Source organism: Haliotis rufescens, unplaced genomic scaffold, assembly GCF_023055435.1.
Source record: "Haliotis rufescens isolate VD_foot unplaced genomic scaffold, xgHalRufe1.0.p SCAF_14, whole genome shotgun sequence".
In the NCBI taxonomy this organism is placed as follows: Eukaryota; Metazoa; Mollusca; class Gastropoda; order Lepetellida; family Haliotidae; genus Haliotis; species Haliotis rufescens.
The window spans coordinates 4204642-4223768 of NW_025963824.1; the positions used below are offsets into that span (position 1 = coordinate 4204642).

The following is a 19127-nucleotide window of genomic DNA, read 5'->3' on the forward strand; positions in this document are numbered from 1 at the left end:
CATCGATCCACAAGTCTGGGCATGATACACAATCGACCAAGTCACCAAGACAAATACCATCTAGTCACTTTCAACCACTAGCTTTGACCGCTGGGGACCATTTAGTCACTTTCTACAACTAACTAAGGCTACCGGCAACATATTCTAACCCTGTTTTATTGAGTACTAAATATAGAAAGCGACATCTTGCCTCTTGACACAAGCTCAATCAAATAAGGGCCACCTGTGAGAATTTCCTTCCTCAGATTTTTCAGTTAGGAAAAGAGAAAAAAAATGATGACTCGTTCACTTCTTGCTACCACTAACTCCAAGCCCGATTATATGTTCTGGGTGGGTCATTTGCCCCAGTTCACAGCAAGGCCCACCTGCACAAAGTGATTGTAGCGCTACATCCACTATAACCCCTATACTACATAGGCTTACAATGGTCATAGCATTGTGACCCCTTTGTGAAGGTGAGCCCTGTCGTAGTCCATCCCAAATCACAGCAAGGCCCACCTGCACAAAGTGATTGTAGCGCTACATCCACTATAACTCCTATACTACATAGGCTTACAATGGTCATAGCATTGTGATCCCTTTGTGAAGGTGGGCCCTGTCGTAGTCCATCCCAATTCACAGCAAGGCCCACCTGCACAAAGTGACTGTAGCGCTACATCCACTATAACTCCTATACTACATAGGCTTATAATGGTCCTAGCATTGGGATCCCTTTGTGCTGGTGGGCCCTGTCGTAGTCCATCATCTAACTACAAAGCTGTCATATATTGTCTGCATCCATGCAGGTTACACACACCACAGGCGTACTGCTAGAATATACACGTCTACTATTGCCATGGTTACCAGACATGGTTCTAGAGGCTGCTGGAAGCACAAGCTAGACAGAGTTCTCCCCCCTACCATAGACAGAGATATATATGTGAAAGCTAATGTCCTGCATTACCACGAGAGTTTGCAGGAGCCAGGGTTCAACAACCCTGTAATCTTCTAGGGCAACTTGAGCCCATTTCTAGGGCACCTTTTAAACCCCCTTTCTTGGCAACTTGAACCCATTTCTTAGGCAACTATTTAACCACTTCTTGGCAACTTGAACCCATTTCTAGGGCAACTATTTAACCCCTTCTTGGCAACTTGAGCCCATTTCTAGAGCAATTTTTAACCCCCTTTCTTGGCAACTTGAGCCCATTACCAGGGCAACTATTTAACCCCCTTCTTAGCAACTTGAACCCATTTCTAAGGCAACTTTTTAACCCCCTTCTTGGAAACTTGAGCCCATTTCTAAGGCAACTTCTTAACCCCTTTTTGGCCACCTGAGCCCATTTCAAGGGCAACTTTTAACCCATTTTTTGGACAACTTGAACCCATTTCTGGAGCAGCCAGTTTTCCCTAAACTTATGACACAATAAACTCTACTGTATCAAATTCTACTGTTGTAGCGTAGTACATACTTATCTGAGTCAATCACATCTTTCCTGCTCTAATACAACATGAAGCTAGTCATCACAATACAAGAAGTGATTCGCAAAAAAAATAACATAGAAGAAAAGAAGAAGCTTACTTGACGTACTAGAGAATCTTTTCAATACATCTTTTCATTTAAATGTTCACAAGAAATGTTGGAATTTTTTCCTGAAGATCTAGATCAACAGTCACAGATGTATCAATATGCATATATGTCATTAGTAGGTGGTACACAAGACTCAGGTCATCCTCAAAGATCAGCATGCAGTTGTGTTTTGATATGCTACAAATGAGAATTTTTGAGAAACTTAAGATTCTGTAAACCAATTTGCAAACCAATTCTTAAAATATGCTGTGAGAGTTTCTGAACTGAATGACAACCTGAGTCTTGGTGCAAGTGTTTAACCCTCTCAGTTGGCATCTGATTGTAGTAACAGTAACACACATATCACTGATGTAACAGAAGCTATTCCAAATGCATAGCAACTGTGAGAAACAGTCAGATTCAAAACTAAATTTCACTCAATCATAATCAAAATTTCATCTACTAACATTAAATACAAAGTAAGTTTAAAATCCACTGAGAGGGTTAAAATGAGCAACAAATGACTACTGTTCAGTATATGCACAGTAAGGGCCGAGAGAGAAACGCCTCCAGCCCCTACCATGTATACGTGACACTAGGCAGGGCTGCTCTGGTTACACACATTCCCGGGACTACTAACATGAGGGGCGGCGTGTCCAGCGTGCGCGAGGTTTGTCACGTGTGTGGACTGCACCTGCTGCATGCTGCCCATCCCGAACATGGACTCCCCCTGCCCCCCGTCACGCAGCACCGCGGGGATCGCCACCGACCCAGACTGGGGGTGGGACACGTTGGAGGACTGGTGCTGGATGATGGTCGCCCTGCAACGTAGAAACACAGTTTAGTTGGTTGGTTGGTTGGTTTGTTGTTTAACGCTGCACTCAGCAATATTCCAGCTATATGACAGCTGTCTGTAAATAAACGAGTCTGGACCAGACAATCCAGTGATTGATATCATGAGCATCGATCCACGCAATTGGGAGTTGATGACATGCATCAACCAAGTCAGCGAGCCTGACCACCTGATCCCGTTAGTCGCCTTTTATGGCAAGCAGTCGCCTTTTATGGCAAGCATGGATTGCTGACGACCTATTCTATCCCGTATCTTCACAGTCGTACAGTAGGTGTGGTGTAGGCAAGGAGTACAGTGGTGTAGGTGTGATGTACAGGTATTGTGTATGTTTGGTCTATACATGGTGTCGATATGGTAAATGTGTGGTGTAGGCATGGTCTGCAAGTGTGGTATAAGCGTGGTGTAGGTGTGGGTGTGGCATCAGCAAGGTGCGGGCATGGTGTAGATGTGGGCGTGGTATGGGTGTGGTGTGGGCATGTTATCGGTGTGGTGTGGGCATGGTATCGGTGTGGTGTGGGCATGATATCAGCGTGGTGTGGGCATGGTATGGGCGTGGTATGGGCATGGTGTGGGTGTGGTGTGGGAGTGGTATGGGCGTGGTGTGGGTGTGGTGTGGGCGTGGTGTGGGTGAGGTGTGGGCGTCGTATCAGCATGGTGTGGGTGTGGTGTGGGTGTGGTATAGATGTGGGCATGGTGTAGGCGTGGTATCAGCGTGGTGTGGGCGTGGTGTGGGTGTGGTGTGGGCGTCGTATCAGCATGGTGTGGGTGTGGTGTGGGCGTGGTGTGGGTGTGGTGTAGGCGTGGTATCAGCGTGGTGTGGGCGTGGTGTGGGTGTGGTGTAGGCGTGGTATCAGCGTGGTGTGGGTGTGGTGTGGGCGTGGTATAGATGTGGGCATGGTGTAGGCGTGGTATCAGCGTGGTGTGGGTGTGGTGTGGGCGTGGTATCGGCGTGGTGTGGGTGTGGTGTGGGCGTGGTATCAGCGTGGTGTGGGTGTGGTGTGGGCGTGGTATCGTTGGGTATCGGCGTGGTGTAGATGTGGGCGTGGTGTAGGCGTGGTATCAGCGTGGTGTGGGTGTGGTGTGGGCGTGGTATCGGCATGGTGTAGATGTGGGCGTGGTGTAGGCGTGGTATCAGCATGGTGTGGGCGTGGTATCGGCGTGGTGTGGGCATGGTGTGGGCGTGGTATCGGCGTGGTGTGGGCATGGTGTAGGTGTAGACTCTGTGACTCACTTGGCCGGCAGTACGTTGTCCTCCATCATCATGGAGTTTTCATCTCCATCCAGACCGAGGTGGTCCTTTGCCTTTTTCTGAAAACATAAACAGTTATCATGACTGATGCCGATTTATAGTGCTAGCTCACTGAGATACCATGCCGCAGTTTAACATGAATACCCCACTCAGACACAGTATACTGACTCCGTGCCGACCTGTCCTTGACTTAATGTCAAGCGCCAGACAGGGTAACAACAAGTACCATCTTTTAACGTCTTTTGGTATGACGCAACCAGGGATCGAACACCGGACCTTACGCTCTCCGGGCGGACGCTCTACCACGGAGGAGGTTCCTGTTATGGAGCTGTATGATATAGAATACTACAGATCCGATCACATTTAGCAATCTTGAGGTCATAAAACATAGGGGGAAGTGGGAAACAGCAAGTCAGGAAATAGTACTTTACAAATAATCAATTCATAACCCGACAATCTTGTATAAACACATACATATTGTTTCTTTATTTACATGACCTACATGATCTTACAGATATTTAAACACACATCATTCCACTTTTAGGCAAATCACAACAGCCCTAGTTGAGTGATTGAGTTGGTTTAACAACGCTTCTAACAGTATTTCAGTCCTATCATGGCGTGTCAGCTTAATGTGGGAGAGAGCCCGAAGTGATATAGGTCTCTGACTTTACACTTTGTTGAAAGCCACAAGTACAGGCATGGTGCATCCCTAGTTGAGTGAGTGAGTGAGTGAGTGAGTTGGTTTAACAATGCTTCTAACAGTATTTCAGTCCTATCATGGCGTGTCAGCTTAATGTGGGAGAAAGCCTGAAGTGATGCAGGTCTCTGACTTTACAGCTCTGTTGAAAGCCACAAGCACGGGTATGGTGCATTCCTAGTTGCTGTGAGACTGACTCACCTTCCTGAGGATGATGTCGATGTAGCCAGCTATGAGCTGTGAGATCTGCTCCCCCTCCGTCGTCTGCACGGAGTAGTACGTGTCTGAGTAGTCTCCGAAGTCCTGCAGGATACAACACAAACAACTTCAACATTGACTGTTGTGTTTCTAGGTACAGACGCTACTGGGACAACAGTATTGTGATTATTGTCGGTGTGAAGAAACAAAATAATTAGTAACAATATCTCCAAACTGACAGTTCAAATAATATCAATACTATCATTTTTAGAAAAATCTAAAAGAAATGTTAACCAATATTCTACCATGAATTTGGAATTTACTCGATTGTGATTGGTCAATCAGAAGTTATTAAATAACAATAAACCCCCTCTGATTGAAACAGCTGGTTTGGCGGCCGCATCACAGCGGAAGCTAATATTCAAAGAATAGTCCTATTTTTCGGTCATTGTCGGTAGGCATGTTTAAATAATTATATCTACAATTACAAAATACACAGATGCGGTTACTACAATATTCAAAGGATGTGTGGCAATACATTTCGGCTTCTTTAATCCTGACAAGGCTATGATACTGGGGTTTAAAACACTAACAAAAGGCCAATGCCTCTGGAAGATTTATCGGCTCCTCCAAGCCTATAAGGCATGCTGTAACAGCAAGTACACGTTGTACTGACCAGGGTGAAGCTGTTGGGGGAGGCTGCCCATCTCCTCACGGTGGTCAGAGGCCAGGTCTTCATGATCTGAAACACAGTGGGAGAAACGGGTAGGGACAGTGGACACACAGCGGGCCCCGCCCCTCGGCCCCAGGTCTACCAGACATCAGGACATCCTACACAGAGTACTTCATGACAGGATTCAGAGAAACTATACACACTTGCAACAAGCTTGACGATCCCTGGTGCAGTGTGCTGAGTATTTATTGACTGTGTTGTTTGTTTGTTTGTCTGTCTGTTGGTTGGTTGGTTTTTCTTTGCCCAGCACTTAGCAATAATCCAGCAGAATGACATCAGACTGTAAATAATCTTGTCAAACCACACCACCAGTGATTGATACTATGAGCAACCAAGTCACAGAGCCGGACCACTCAGTCCATTTAGTCGCATGGTAATACAAGGGTGCTGGAGACCAATTCCAACCCATCCTGTCTACCTCTATTGTCTACCTCTATTGTCTACCCCACCTGTCTACCCCACCTGTCGACCCCTACTGTCAGACACACCCACCTCCTTGGTCTTCTCGTCCACACGCACCACGCTGTCCTTGGTGATGCCAAGCAGCCTCGGTACCAGCTTGTTCTTCCCCCTCATCTTCTCCTGCAACATCACCAACACCATTAACACCAACATCACCATTAACACCAACATCACCATTAACACCAACATCACCATTAACACCACTGACACCATGTCACATTAGTATTTGTTTGTTGTTTAACGCTGGTCTGTTAATATTCGAATGTTGTGTTACACCAATCAGTAGTTCTCTAGCCATGTGAGCATGGCAGTGTGATGTACCAAGTTCTAGTTAGGTTGTGTGAACTATCTATGTAATATCATGTGTCACCTAAATGTAGGAGGAAAGCCTGAGGGATGCAGGTCTCAGATGTTTACCACTTTGATGAAACCCACAAGCACGGGAATGATGTTGTGAAACACAAAACAATGTTCAGGACAAATCTGGGATTCTATCCCATGATCACATTTTCCGGCACACCAAAGTGACACATCTACGCACCGTATATTCTGGCGCCTTAGATGACTGACCGACCACGTCCTCATGATGAAACCGTTACATCTGCATCAGTAACGTCATCCAGTGCTACATCCACTACTGTTGTTTGCAGGGTTAGAAACTAACATTTTTCGTCCACTAGTCCTTATAATGATAACATATAGCAAAACCCTTAAAAAGGGCAAATTTCTACTAGTCCTTATGATACCTTTACCACTGGGCAGTTTGGCAAGCACTATAGGACCAGTGCCAATTTCTAACGCTGTTGCTTGGTGATCAGACAAAATGTCAACAGGAATTAATATCACGTTAATAAAGATTCTTTAAAAGCCAAATAGACTAAAGACTAATCACTTTCAAGTCACACTGACCTTGACAAGGAAGAAGGTGATGCCGTAGGTCTTGAGGGAGCGACACAAGTGGGTGTACTTGACCTTTGACTCAATCTCCGACATGCTGGCCCACTTCTTGTGTTCCTGAAACAGCACCAGTCAAGTGAGAAACCAGATAGGACATCTAATGGGGGATGCTCACAAATACATTGAGCAGTAGATTTCTACATCCTTGTAACATGACACATAGCCTCTTGGCTGTCTGTCTACAGTCTCACATGAGTGCAAGTGTTTGTAATTAAAGGGGAGTCTGGGGTCCTTGATGTCTTCCCCTATGGTATTTGAATCTTGGGAGCCTCTAAATCTTTAACCATCACACAGACTTACTGGACCTGTCAGAGGCCAACAATCGGCCCCAAGTCTGAAGAAAATGTCAATAACAATTCACAAACTAGAACCAAACATTTGCCAAATCCTGTTATGGTTGGTTGGTTGGTTGGTTCTTTTACGACGCACTCAGCATTATTCCAGCTATATGACGGCGGTCTGTAAATAATCCAGTCTGGACCAGACAATCCAGTGATTGACATCATGAGCATTGATCTTCGCAATTTGGATCAATGACATGCATCAACCAAATCAGCGAGCCTGACTGCCCGATCCCGTCAATCGCCTTTTACGACAAGCAGTCACCTTTTACTGCAAGCATGGGTTGCTGAAGACCTATTCTACCCTGGATCTTCACGGGTTCCTGTTATGGAGGCGGCTTATATTTCACAGATAACAGGACCAATAGACAAGAAGAGGCTTCAATGACTAATTTGACTTTGCATACACCAGAATTTAAAAAAAATAATAAAAAAGGGATTGTGTTGAAATAAGTTAGTGCTTCTCTCTGATCTGTATCTCGAAGTGTTGGTGGGATGGCTGCTTGGTTACTTACAATGTAAATCTTCTTTTCAACTCCTTTGATTTTCATGTATTCTTTCGGCAGGAATTCTTTCAAGCTGGAACAAGATGTGGCATGTTAAGATAGTGTCACAGTTACAGTGACAAAAGCAAAGCAACTAACGCTTCCATCAGTCCATCAGAGTTAAAGAGTCTTGAGGACATTGGTTAGAGGTATGTATGCATGATGGTTGTTTAACGCTGCACTGCAATATTCCAGCTATATGACAGCTGTCTGTAGATTGTCCAGTCTGGACCTCACAGTACAGAGATCGATATTGTGAGTAAAGAGTTACAGTAAAGGGAGGTAACTACTCACTCGAGGAAGCCCGGTCTGTGTTTGGAGTCGACGTGGTCCCCGAACTGTATCTGACACTGCAAGCCTGCAAACTGTATAGCTTCTTCCTGACTCACGGGGTGGGTGCCGTTCAGCAGGGCGTCACGGGACTGGGGAGACAACACCATCACAGTCAGGAACATCGTCTACTGCACTTTACTAGGCCACGAAAGTAGTCTCGGGGCAGAGGCTCTATCAACTAAACCACAAACCTTGTCTCTGGGCAGAGGCTCTATCCACTAGACCAAGGAGGTAGTCTCTGGGCAGAGGCTCTATCCACTAGACCATGGAGGTAGTCTCTGGGCAGAGGCTCTATCCACTAGACCATGGAGGTAGTCTCTGGGCAGAGGCTCTATCCACTAGACCACAAAGGTAGTCTCTGGGCAGAGGCTCTATCCACTAGACCACAAAGGTAGTCTCTGGGCAGAGGCTCTATCCACTAGACCATGGAGGTAGTCTCTTGGCAGAGGCTCTATCCACTAGACCACAAAGGCAGTCTCTGGGCAGAGGCTCTATCCACTAGACCACAAAGGTAGTCTGGGGGCAGAGGCTCTATCCACTAGACCACAAAGGTAGTCTCTGGGCAGAGGCTCTATCCACTAGACCATGGAGGTAGTCTCTGGGCAGAGGCTCTATCCACTAGACCATGGAGGTAGTCTCTGGGCAGAGGCTCTATCCACTAGACCACAAAGGTAGTCTCTGGGCAGAGGCTCTATCCACTAGACCACAAAGGTAGTCTCTGGGCAGAGGCTCTATCCACTAGACCATGGAGGTAGTCTCTTGGCAGAGGCTCTATCCACTAGACCACAAAGGCAGTCTCTGGGCAGAGGCTCTATCCACTAGACCACAAAGGTAGTCTGGGGGCAGAGGCTCTATCCACTAGACCACAAAGGTAGTCTCTGGGCAGAGGCTCTATCCACTAGACCACGAAGGTAGTCTCCAGGGCAGAGGCTCTATCCACTAGACCACAAAGGTAGTCTCCAGGGCAGAGGCTCTATCCACTAGACCACGAAGGTAGACCGTGGGCAGAGGCTCTATCCACTAGACCATGGAGGTAGTCTTTGGGCAGAGGCTCTTTCCACTAGACCACAAATGTTGTCTCCGGACAGAGGCTCTATCCACTAGACCAAGGAGTAGTCTCTGGGCAGAGGCTCTATCCACAAGACCACAAAGGTTGTCTAGGGGCAAAGGCTCTATCCACTAGACCACAAAGGTAGTCTCTGGGCAGAGGCTCTATCCACTAGACCACAAAGGTAGTCTCTGGGCAGAGGCTCTATCCACTAGACCACGAAGGTAGTCACCGGGGAGAGGCTCTATCCACTAGACCACGGAGGTAGTCTCTGGGCAGAGGCTCTATCCACTAGACCACGAAGGAAGTCTCTGGGCAGAGGCTCTATCCACTAGACCACGAAGGTAGTCACCGGGGAGAGGCTCTATCCACTAGACCACGGAGGTAGTCTCTGGGCAGAGGCTCTATCCACTAGACCACGAAGGAAGTCTCTGGGCAGAGGCTCTATCCACTAGACCACGAAGGAAGTCTCTGGGCAGAGGCTCTATCCGCTAGACCATGAAGGTAGTCTCTGGGCAGAGGCTCTATCCACTAGACCACGAAGGTAGTCTCTGGGCAGAGGCTCTATCCACTAGACCACAAAGGTAGTCTCTGGGCAGAGGCTCTATCCACAAGACCACAAAGTTTGTCTAGGGGCAGAGTCTCTATCCACTAGACCACGATGGTTCTCTAGGGGCAGAGGCTCTATCCACTAGACCACGGAGGTTGTCTCACATATAAACAAGAACAGCATGTCTGCCATTGAATACTGCCTAAGAAACCATCTCTGTAAGAGTCTAGTATAACATGGCATAATAATTAAGATGACTGACGACAGCGATCTTCCTACACAGGTGTGGAACTAGAAGCTCACCTGGACATAGAGGAGGTTAAGTTGGACGGGGTCACGGGCGTCGACGTTCTGATCAGAGAAGAAGAACTTCCTCCTCAGCAGCAGTATCTCGTTTGGGTCGATGCCCTGCTCCCTCAGTGTCTTACTGTGGTCTAGCCAGTTCACTGGAACAGAACGAAGCAGTCAGTACACACTTCAGTGAAACCCACGAGCACAGGTATGGTGCTGACAAACCTAGAAACCTAATTCGATTCGAACACACAATCATAGGTTTCTGGCGTGCCCAAGGGATGCAACTCTGCACATTGAATCGCGGCGCCTTAGACGACTGGGCAACCAGTTGTTATTAAGGACTACCATGGATAGATATTTACTTGCCCTTAGGCCTGGGTATCAATGTAGATCATTCAGATCGATAATTGCTTACTAAACATTGATCAATTATCGTTAAATATCTGAAAAGCAGCTTTTAGCAAATATGCATGAAAATCCCAAAAGAAATCAACATATTTCACGCCACTGGTGAGCAGTGACACATTTAGGCATGGATTACTTTGTGGACATGTGAGAAACAACAATTGCTTTTGGTCTTCGACTATTGACACTAGTGATGATAACAAGTCTGTTTCCGTAAATCTTAACTTTTTTCATCACAATTGTTGATGTAAGTTATTATTGATGACAATTTCATATCGATAATCATTAATATTTCTTCCCATCAACGACAATTCTGATTACCAAGCTGATTAGAAAGCCCTACTTGTCCTCAGCACAATTTAGATAGATCAGTTTCCCCTCGTATTGTGGGCTGTGGCCTACTTTCTGTTGCTATTCATTGAACACACTATCGTGAATTCTCAAGGCTGCAAGTAGTGCAGGGACAGTTTTCTCAGTGTTCAAAATTAACTATGAAAGTCAAGGGGTCCTTGTCATAGCCCAAGTGTTAACAGCCACAGATTTAGGAGACCATAGATACTAGAGGGACAGGGACAGACCTCAAACAACACAGGACCCCTTAATGTTGAACACTGTTACTGATAGATCAGTTTAACCTAGTATTGTGGGCTGAGGCCTTCCTTCTGATGCAATTCATTGAACAGACTATCGTGAATTTGGAAGGGTGTACAAGCTAGTAGGAACTACAGTTCAGGTTGGTCTCTCCTGTTCCGTGCAGGACACCCTCCATCATGATACTCCATCATGCAGACTTACTTTCATCATGATACTCCATCATGCAGACTTACTTTCATCATGATACTCCATCATGCAGACTTACTTTCATCATGATACTCCATCATGCAGACTTACTTTCATCATGATACTCCATCATGCAGACTTACTTTCATCATGATACTCCATCATGCAGACTTACTTCCATCATGATACTCCATCATGCAGACTTACTTTCATCATGATACTCCATCATGCAGACTTACTTCCATCATGATACTCCATCATGCAGACTTACTTTCATCATGATACTCCATCATGCAGACTCACTTTCATCATGATACTCCATCATGCAGACTCACTTTGATCATGACACTCCATCATGCAGACTTACTTTCATCATGATACTCCATCATGCAGACTTACTTTCATCATGATACTCCATCATGCAGACTTACTTTCATCATGATACTCCATCATGCAGACTTACTTTCATCATGATACTCCATCATGCAGACTTACTTTCATCATGATACTCCATCATGCAGACTTACTTTCATCATCGGTGTGGAGTTTCTTCTTCATCTCCTCCAGTTTCTTCTGGTCCTTAGCGATGGACTTGTCTCTCTTCAGCGTCAGCGTCTTCTCCTTCTCGTCGTCAGGCAGGTCCCGCACCAGGGAGTACTCCTCGTGGTTGGTGATACCTGCCACAGTGAGTGAGTGAGTGAGTCGGTGGGTGAGTGAGTGAGTGAGTGAGCCAGTGAGTGAGTGAGTGAGCCAGTGAGTGAGTGAGTGAGTGAGTGAGTGAGTGAGTGAGTGAGTGAGTGAGTGAGTGAGTGGGTCAGTCAGTCAGTCAGTCAGTCAGTCAGTCAGTCAGTCAGTTTGGTTAACACCACCTTGAACAATGTTTCAGGTTTATCAGTGTGTCTGCTTAATGTGGGAGGAAAGCCTGAACTGATTCTAGTGTAAGATGTTTACCACTCTCCTGAAACCCACAAGGAACAGTCAGTGTTTGTTTGTTTGTTTGTTTGTTTGTTTGTTTGTTTATTTAACGTCACACTCAGCAATATTCCAGCTACATGACGGCAGACTGTAATCCCCACATGGACATGGACCTGAGTAGAAGACGGAACTCACCCATCCTGGTGCAGATGGTGATCATGAGCTGCCCCACGGTGTGGCTGTCATCCACCTGCAGGGTCTTCAGAGCCCCGTCCAGCGTCCGCACCTTCAGGATACGCTGCTTCTTCTTGTACTCCAGCAGATCCTGCAACAACAACACCATCAGTTACAATATCAACATCATCATCATCAGTTACAACATCAACATCATCAGTAACAGTCTCAGCAAAAAGTCTGCGACATAAGCAACTGGTACGAAGGCCCAGTCTTGTCGTATTTCTTGTCTTTTAGGTTCAGGTAAATTAGCCAATATATGTCAACACAGAAATCTACTGAAAATGATGCCATATGACAAGTTCTGGTCAGTAGATTGAAACGTGTCTGGCATAGACTGCTGTATGTGGGATAAACTCCTCTTCGACTGACACTCTTCAACAAAGATTGACTTATATCAATCCACACATTCCACAACACATCCACAACAAATACCATTCTCCCTCTCACAGCCAACTCCACTCAGTGAAATGAGGGTGTTCTGTTCTAAAACTTGCACCGATCACAAGACCAACCAAGGCTTGTGAACAGCAAACACTTACTGTTGAGTGACAAAATGCAATTTATAAATACCAGCTACTTCATTCATATTTTAGTTTGACATGACAATGGTGTAGAACAATGGTTGGTCCGGAAGCAGGTGCCCTCCAGGAAATCCTCTAGTATTGTCATACATATATATCTCTTCCTCAAGCCAATGTTAGTCACTGCTGCTTATAGATCTACACGTAGGACGACCCGTGAAGATTCCGGGGTAGAATAGGTCTTCAGCAACCCATGCTTGCTGTAAAAGGCGACTATGCTTGTCGTAAAAGGCGACTAACGGGATCGGGTGGTCAGGCTCGCTGACTTGGTTGATACATGTCATCGATCCCAATTGCGGGGATGGATGCTCATGTATCAATCACTGGATTGTCTGGTCCAGATTGATTATATACAGACCGCCATCATATAGCTGGAATATTGCTGAGTGCGGTGTTAAACAACAACAAAACAAACATGTACGACAGCAAATCAGCTAAATGAAGTACTTGTGTTAGGAGATGGTCAGGACTCAATCTTCCTTCACGTGTTGTGATTAATTTGTTCTAACCTCAAGGGTTCATATAGAATCCTTTGCAAGCAAATTGGGAAACAAGTATTATGATTGACATTGGATTTGTCATGCAACTCGTGAAAATATCTCCTTTCCCCCGTCACTCGGTGAGAGAAACATGATATTTCACTCGACACATGAAATATCCTCTATTTCCTTTTTACTGGTGAGGTTTTATCAGTGAATTGCAAGGCACATCGGCCAAGCCATCACATTAGTTAAAACTATATCAACATGACTTGGGGATAGTTCTGATTCCTTTGTGAGACTTTTTAAGGGACATCTGCTGCAGACTTGGGCCAAATATTGGTCTGAGAGAGGGTTTAGAAAAAGATTCTGAACCTGTCATTGATCTTAATCATCAGTGGTAGAAACTCTCATCATAAGTCCAGTAGAAATAAACATGAGTTTGTTTGTTTGTTTGTTGCTAAACACCCTACTCAGCAATATTCCAGCCATATGATGGCAGGCTGTAAATAATCGAGTCTGGACCAGACAATACAGTGATTGATATCATGAGCATAGATCCAATTGGGATACGATCACATGCACCAACCAAGTTAGCGGGCCTGACCGAGATCCTAGTAGTCACCTGACATGACAAGAAGCTAGCATGAGTAAGTGAGTGAGATTTGATTAACGCCGCTTTGAACAGTATTCCAGTTATATCATGGCATGTCAGCTTGATGTCACATTGTGACAAATTAGCATATAGCTTCATTCAGTAGATTTTAGTGTCATTGGAATATCATTAGCTGAGAATACTCGACAGAAAGAACAGGATCGGAGGTCAGGCTTGCCAACTTTGATGCATACCCGTCTATAACGGTCTCTTTCAATTAGCCACTGCATTAATACAGAGTGACCGCTAGCACAGTGAGAACTATTCATTGTTTGACCAATAAATCAGGTCTTCAGCAACCCATACTTGCCGAAAAAGGCGACTTTGCTTGTCGAAAATGGCGATTAACGGGAGAGGGCAGTCAGGCTCGCTGTCTTAGTTGATGCATGTCATTGATCCCAATTGCGTAGATCGATGCTCATGATGTCAATCACTGGATTGACTCAGTTATTTTACAGACCGCCGTCACATAGCTGGAATATTGCTGTGTTCGGCATTAAACAACAAACAAACAAACAAACAAACAAACAAACAAACAAATAAATCAGAGACAGTCATCGCTGCTGAGACATCACTTAGTGTGGAGAATTATTGATGGAAGTTTTCCATCTCCTGATCACCTGCCTTCCAGACCCACTGGCAAACTATTATTGTGTTTGTCATTTACCGCTTCACTGAATAGTAGTCCAGCAAAATTATGGCTGTCTATAAATAAGCAAGACTAGAAACCCTTTGATTGATATCATGAGCAACGATTCATGCAAAATCTTGACAAGCAATCAACCAAGACTAGAGCCTGGCGAACCAATCCATTAAGTCGCCACTTACAACAAGCTGAGGTTACTGGGGACCTATACTTTTAACAAGTCCTTGTTTTGGTGAAAAAGAGTAGATGCGACTTGTAGGAAAAAAATATTTGTGCCGTTTTCGTCAGAGCATGTGTACCGTACTGAAATGTTGATATTTCTCTTTGTTTTAAAATGATAATAATTGAACACCTGAAAGAAATAATGAGTTCCTACACATTAGAAAACAAGAAAAGAAAAGCTAATCCCAAACAAAAATCCTGCTAAACACACACGCACACACACACACACGCACGCACGCACGCACACACCCACCCACACACCCCCACACACACACACTCACACACACACACCTTGAAAATCCAATAATTGCTCCCCAACCAGTCAAACTCACTGCTGCACAAATTAACATGAAGTTTAAATGGCCATAGCAGATTTGGAAAAATACCTAACATGCCACATTTCTATGTTTACATGACATGCATCAAATGTATTACTCCCAATGTAACACTGATGAACTACTCCTACAACACCTGGCATTCATATTAATCAATGGTCATAAAAGATAAGGTTTCGCTGTGGAGCTTCCACTAAACACTATCACCATGTTTCTGTCTTGACACTTTGTTGTATACATGTCTGTAATTCTGTCTCTATATCCTGTGTTTAACTTCTTTCATGTCATTTTCTGGTAACAATTTCCCCAGTGCTAAAGCACTTGTCACAACCAAGATGTCCTTACACAACATGTCAATATTCATAACATGGAAACTTTACAAAATAAATCAAGAGTTTCTCTCATTTCAGACAAAAAAAATTGCAGACAGAGTATGTAAAATACAGCTGTAATGTTTATGGCAGATGTAAGAAGCAGACGCAGAGAGCAGACGCAGAGAGCAGACGCAGAGAGCAGACGCCAGATGGTTGTCTGTCTGACAGTGGAGAACATGTATGGACACAGACATGGAGTAATCGGCTATCCTGTATCAATAAACCTACTCATGGTATATCTATTACTGTCAATTATCATTCATTACAAAATAAAGATTTCAGCAGTGACAGACTACTTTGTGTAGGATGGAAGCCAGACATAACAGGAGTAGAACATGTTATCTTCAATTAGTAAATCCTGCACACTTGTTCACTTGCTCACATTAATTGTATTTTTCTTTCATCATGATACAGCCATTACTGAAATGGAATACCAACAGCTTAGCAATAATGTAGATATTAAAACTGAGTGAGTCGCACTCAACTCAAAGTCAGCCAATATATGTTGGCTACATCCACAGAACAGCTAAACTGGTGCATGAAATTGAGAGTAGGGCTGGGATGATACACCAACTGTGCGATACAATACGTATCAGGATACATTGTTCATGATCCGATACGTATCCAAACACTTGCATGTGCTCTTATCTGTGGTGCGTTAGATGGCTTATGCACCACAGATAAGAGCACATGCAAAGCTACGTATCAGATTGAGAACAAGAATCGTGATATGTATCGGATCCCACACTTGTTGTATCGTCCCACCCCTATTTGTTACTTCACTTAAATCGGTTGCGAAGCTAGAACTGCCTGAACACCTACCCCATTCCGCAGCAGGTAGTACTCCAAGCTGCGACCTTGCTCCAGCCATACTCCTTTCTTTGGGTCCTCGTCAGCCAGAAAAAGTCCAAAGTCTGTGTCTGCAACAAAACCAGATTGTGAAACCTAAAAACTACAGCTGGAACTGTGTCCTCAACCTACAGCTGGAACTGTGCCCTCAACCTACAGCTGGAACTGTGTCCTCAACCTACAGCTGGAACTGTACCCTCAACCTACAGCTGGAACTGTACCCTCAACCTACAGCTGGAACTGTGCCCTCAACCTACAGCTGGAACTGAGCGCTCAACTGTACCCTCATTAGGAGTCATACAGGGTCAAGTCCAGTGACACCCAGCTGAATTCCTTTTGTTTAACAGACATGTTCTCATTACACAGTGTCCCACTACCCTCATCCCACACACCGAAACAGGGAAACAGTCAACACTGAGAACACCCTTCCAGTTATTGATGAAGAAAGCAGTCCTGGTGGCAAATACTAATTGCAGGTCATGTTACCCACAAGCACGAAATCAACCTTTAGTGTTGACAACAATGTGTCTTGTTTGTTAGTCAAAGCCACACTCAGTAATATCCCAGCTATATGACTGTGGCCTGTAAAAATATTGTTTCTAGACCAGACAATCCAGTGATCAATACAGTAAGCAACAATCCATGCCGGCCAGCCTGCCCATGGCTGGTAACTTTTCTGTCAGGCTGCATGAAATTTTCCTCCACCTGCCTGACTCTCTGGCAGATACTTAAGACTACTTATGTATTCAGTTTTATCATAACTCCTTATAGAATCTCAAGTAATTGTTTGCATTATTTCAACTGAATCACAACATTTTGTCTCTTCATTAGTTCTAACAATTTTTCAATATTTATAATGCCTGAATGCGGGCAGGTCACTTTGAAGATGAACTTTAAAAATTATGTCGAACCACCAAATCTGTTTGGTTCCCTAGGTTGCTGGGGATCTATTCTAACCCGGAATGTCCTAGCATGTTGTCAATCCCAGTAGTAGCCATGTTTGTATGTTTGCTGTTTAACACAGCACTCAGCAAGATCTCAACTTTATGACGATGGCCTGTAAGTAATCGAGTGGACAGACAATCTGGTGGTTCATATTAGGAGCAATGATCCATGGTGTCAGGGTGAGATGATACACTATCAACCAAGTCACCTGACCACCAGATCCATTTAGTCGCTCTTACAACCAGCATAGGTTGGTACCTAACAACACATACTGTCACAGTCACCAGAATAACAAGTTCTTGTTAAAGATAACACCTGTCTAACTGCTTTGTTTGGAGTCATATATTTCATGACTAGTAGAGGGACGATGCATCTCCCCATCTCCCTACTTCTCCACCTCACTGCTTCTCCAACTCCAAACTAACTGATTTCCATTAACTGACCACCACTCCCTGCTTCTCAACCTCTCCACCTCTGAAAGAGCTGTCTTAAAAAGCAACAAATTTGGTGCACAAACAGTTTAAGTTTATATTGCCCTAGCAATGTTTAACAAGAGCAGTCTTTAAAAAGACAAAATGTGCACAGACTGCTTAGAAAGATAAAGGATGAGCAATGTGAACAAGAATTCTACTCTGAAAAGAGAAATGTGCAGATAGCTTTGTGGTAAAAATAGCTAACTGACTACTTCAGTTTAGAATACAAAGGAGTCTCTCTGGAATAATTATCTGATAATATGTTATTGCAAAATGGAAGTGTCTGTTGAAAACATTTTGAACCAATCAACATTGGTCAAAAGCTGACAAAGCTATACTGAAAGCAGTTAAAATATTAAGCCAGTTTGTCTGAATCTAACACATTTTAACAATGAAACAGGTAAATATATTATGATGTTATGGCTGAAACAATTGACACCTACAACTAGGGTCCAAAATTTCCTCAAAGTAAGAACACTGTTAAGAGACACATTCAATCATGAATGTTGCTTTGTGTAGTGGACATGTCATCAGACATTTATTAGGGGCCACTGACTTTGTCACACTTGATTACCTTACAAAAAATCTGCCATTATGACATGACACAAAACTTGAGTGACATATCATGAAATAAACTTAGTGGTACTCATGCAAAGTGAATATCCAGGAAATCATCATGCAAAATTCACCAACTTTCCTCCCCAGCTGATGCAGTCATATAACTGAAATACTGATCAAAGCAGACATTACCTGAAATACTGATCAAAGCAGACATAACTGAAATACTGATCAAAGCGGACGTGACAGAAATGAGGGAAGTGAAATACTCTTTAAAGCATCAGTTTAATGGAATGAAGTCATATGTATGAAGTCTTATGCATGCAGGCATTGTTGGGAATGGGGTGAGGTGAAATGGGGTTTAACGTTGCGTCCAAGATTATTGCAGTTATATAGCGGTGTGTGTGTGTGTGTGTGTGTGTGTGTGTGTGTGTGTGTGTGTGTGTGTGTGTGTGTGTGTGTGTGTGTGTGTGTGTGTGTGTGTGTGTGTGTTAACATGAATACCCCACTCAGACACAGTATACTGACTACGACCTGGCAAGTACTTGTTTTTGCTCCGTAATGCCCAGCGCCAGACAGGGTTACAACAAGTACCATCTTTTAACGTCTTTTGGTATGACGCGGCCTGGAATCGACCCCCAGACCTTCTGCTGTACGGGCGGACGCTCTACCACTAGAACACGGAGGCAGTGTCAAGCCAAGCCAAGCCAAGCCAAGCCAAGCCAAGCCAAGCCAAGCCAAGCCAAGCCAAGCCAAGCTCTGAGTGTCAATGGATGTAGACACAATATTGAGAGTGTAAATGGCTGATGTAACATTGAAAATAAGACTTAAAGCTTCTGTGCATGTCCAAGGATACAACATCGG

The 19127-nt window shown here is 44.4% G+C and overlaps 1 protein-coding gene across 1 annotated transcript in view; it reads right to left on the minus strand.

Annotated features, from left to right (window-relative positions):
* Positions 1 to 16355, minus strand: part of LOC125371649 (talin-1-like) — a 65732-nt gene extending 49377 nt beyond the window's left edge. The window contains exons 1-12 of the mRNA XM_048395661.1: positions 16261 to 16355; positions 12105 to 12234; positions 11522 to 11671; positions 9819 to 9961; positions 7879 to 8006; positions 7555 to 7618; positions 6651 to 6755; positions 5772 to 5861; positions 5223 to 5288; positions 4550 to 4651; positions 3631 to 3707; positions 2187 to 2367 (exon numbers count right to left, since the gene is read on the minus strand). Of these exons, the coding sequence (XP_048251618.1) occupies positions 2187 to 2367; positions 3631 to 3707; positions 4550 to 4651; positions 5223 to 5288; positions 5772 to 5861; positions 6651 to 6755; positions 7555 to 7618; positions 7879 to 8006; positions 9819 to 9961; positions 11522 to 11671; positions 12105 to 12129 (1131 nt within the window). The 5' untranslated portion in view covers positions 12130 to 12234; positions 16261 to 16355. The remainder of the gene's footprint in view (positions 1 to 2186; positions 2368 to 3630; positions 3708 to 4549; positions 4652 to 5222; positions 5289 to 5771; positions 5862 to 6650; positions 6756 to 7554; positions 7619 to 7878; positions 8007 to 9818; positions 9962 to 11521; positions 11672 to 12104; positions 12235 to 16260) is intronic.
* Positions 16356 to 19127: the final 2772 nt, after the last annotated feature.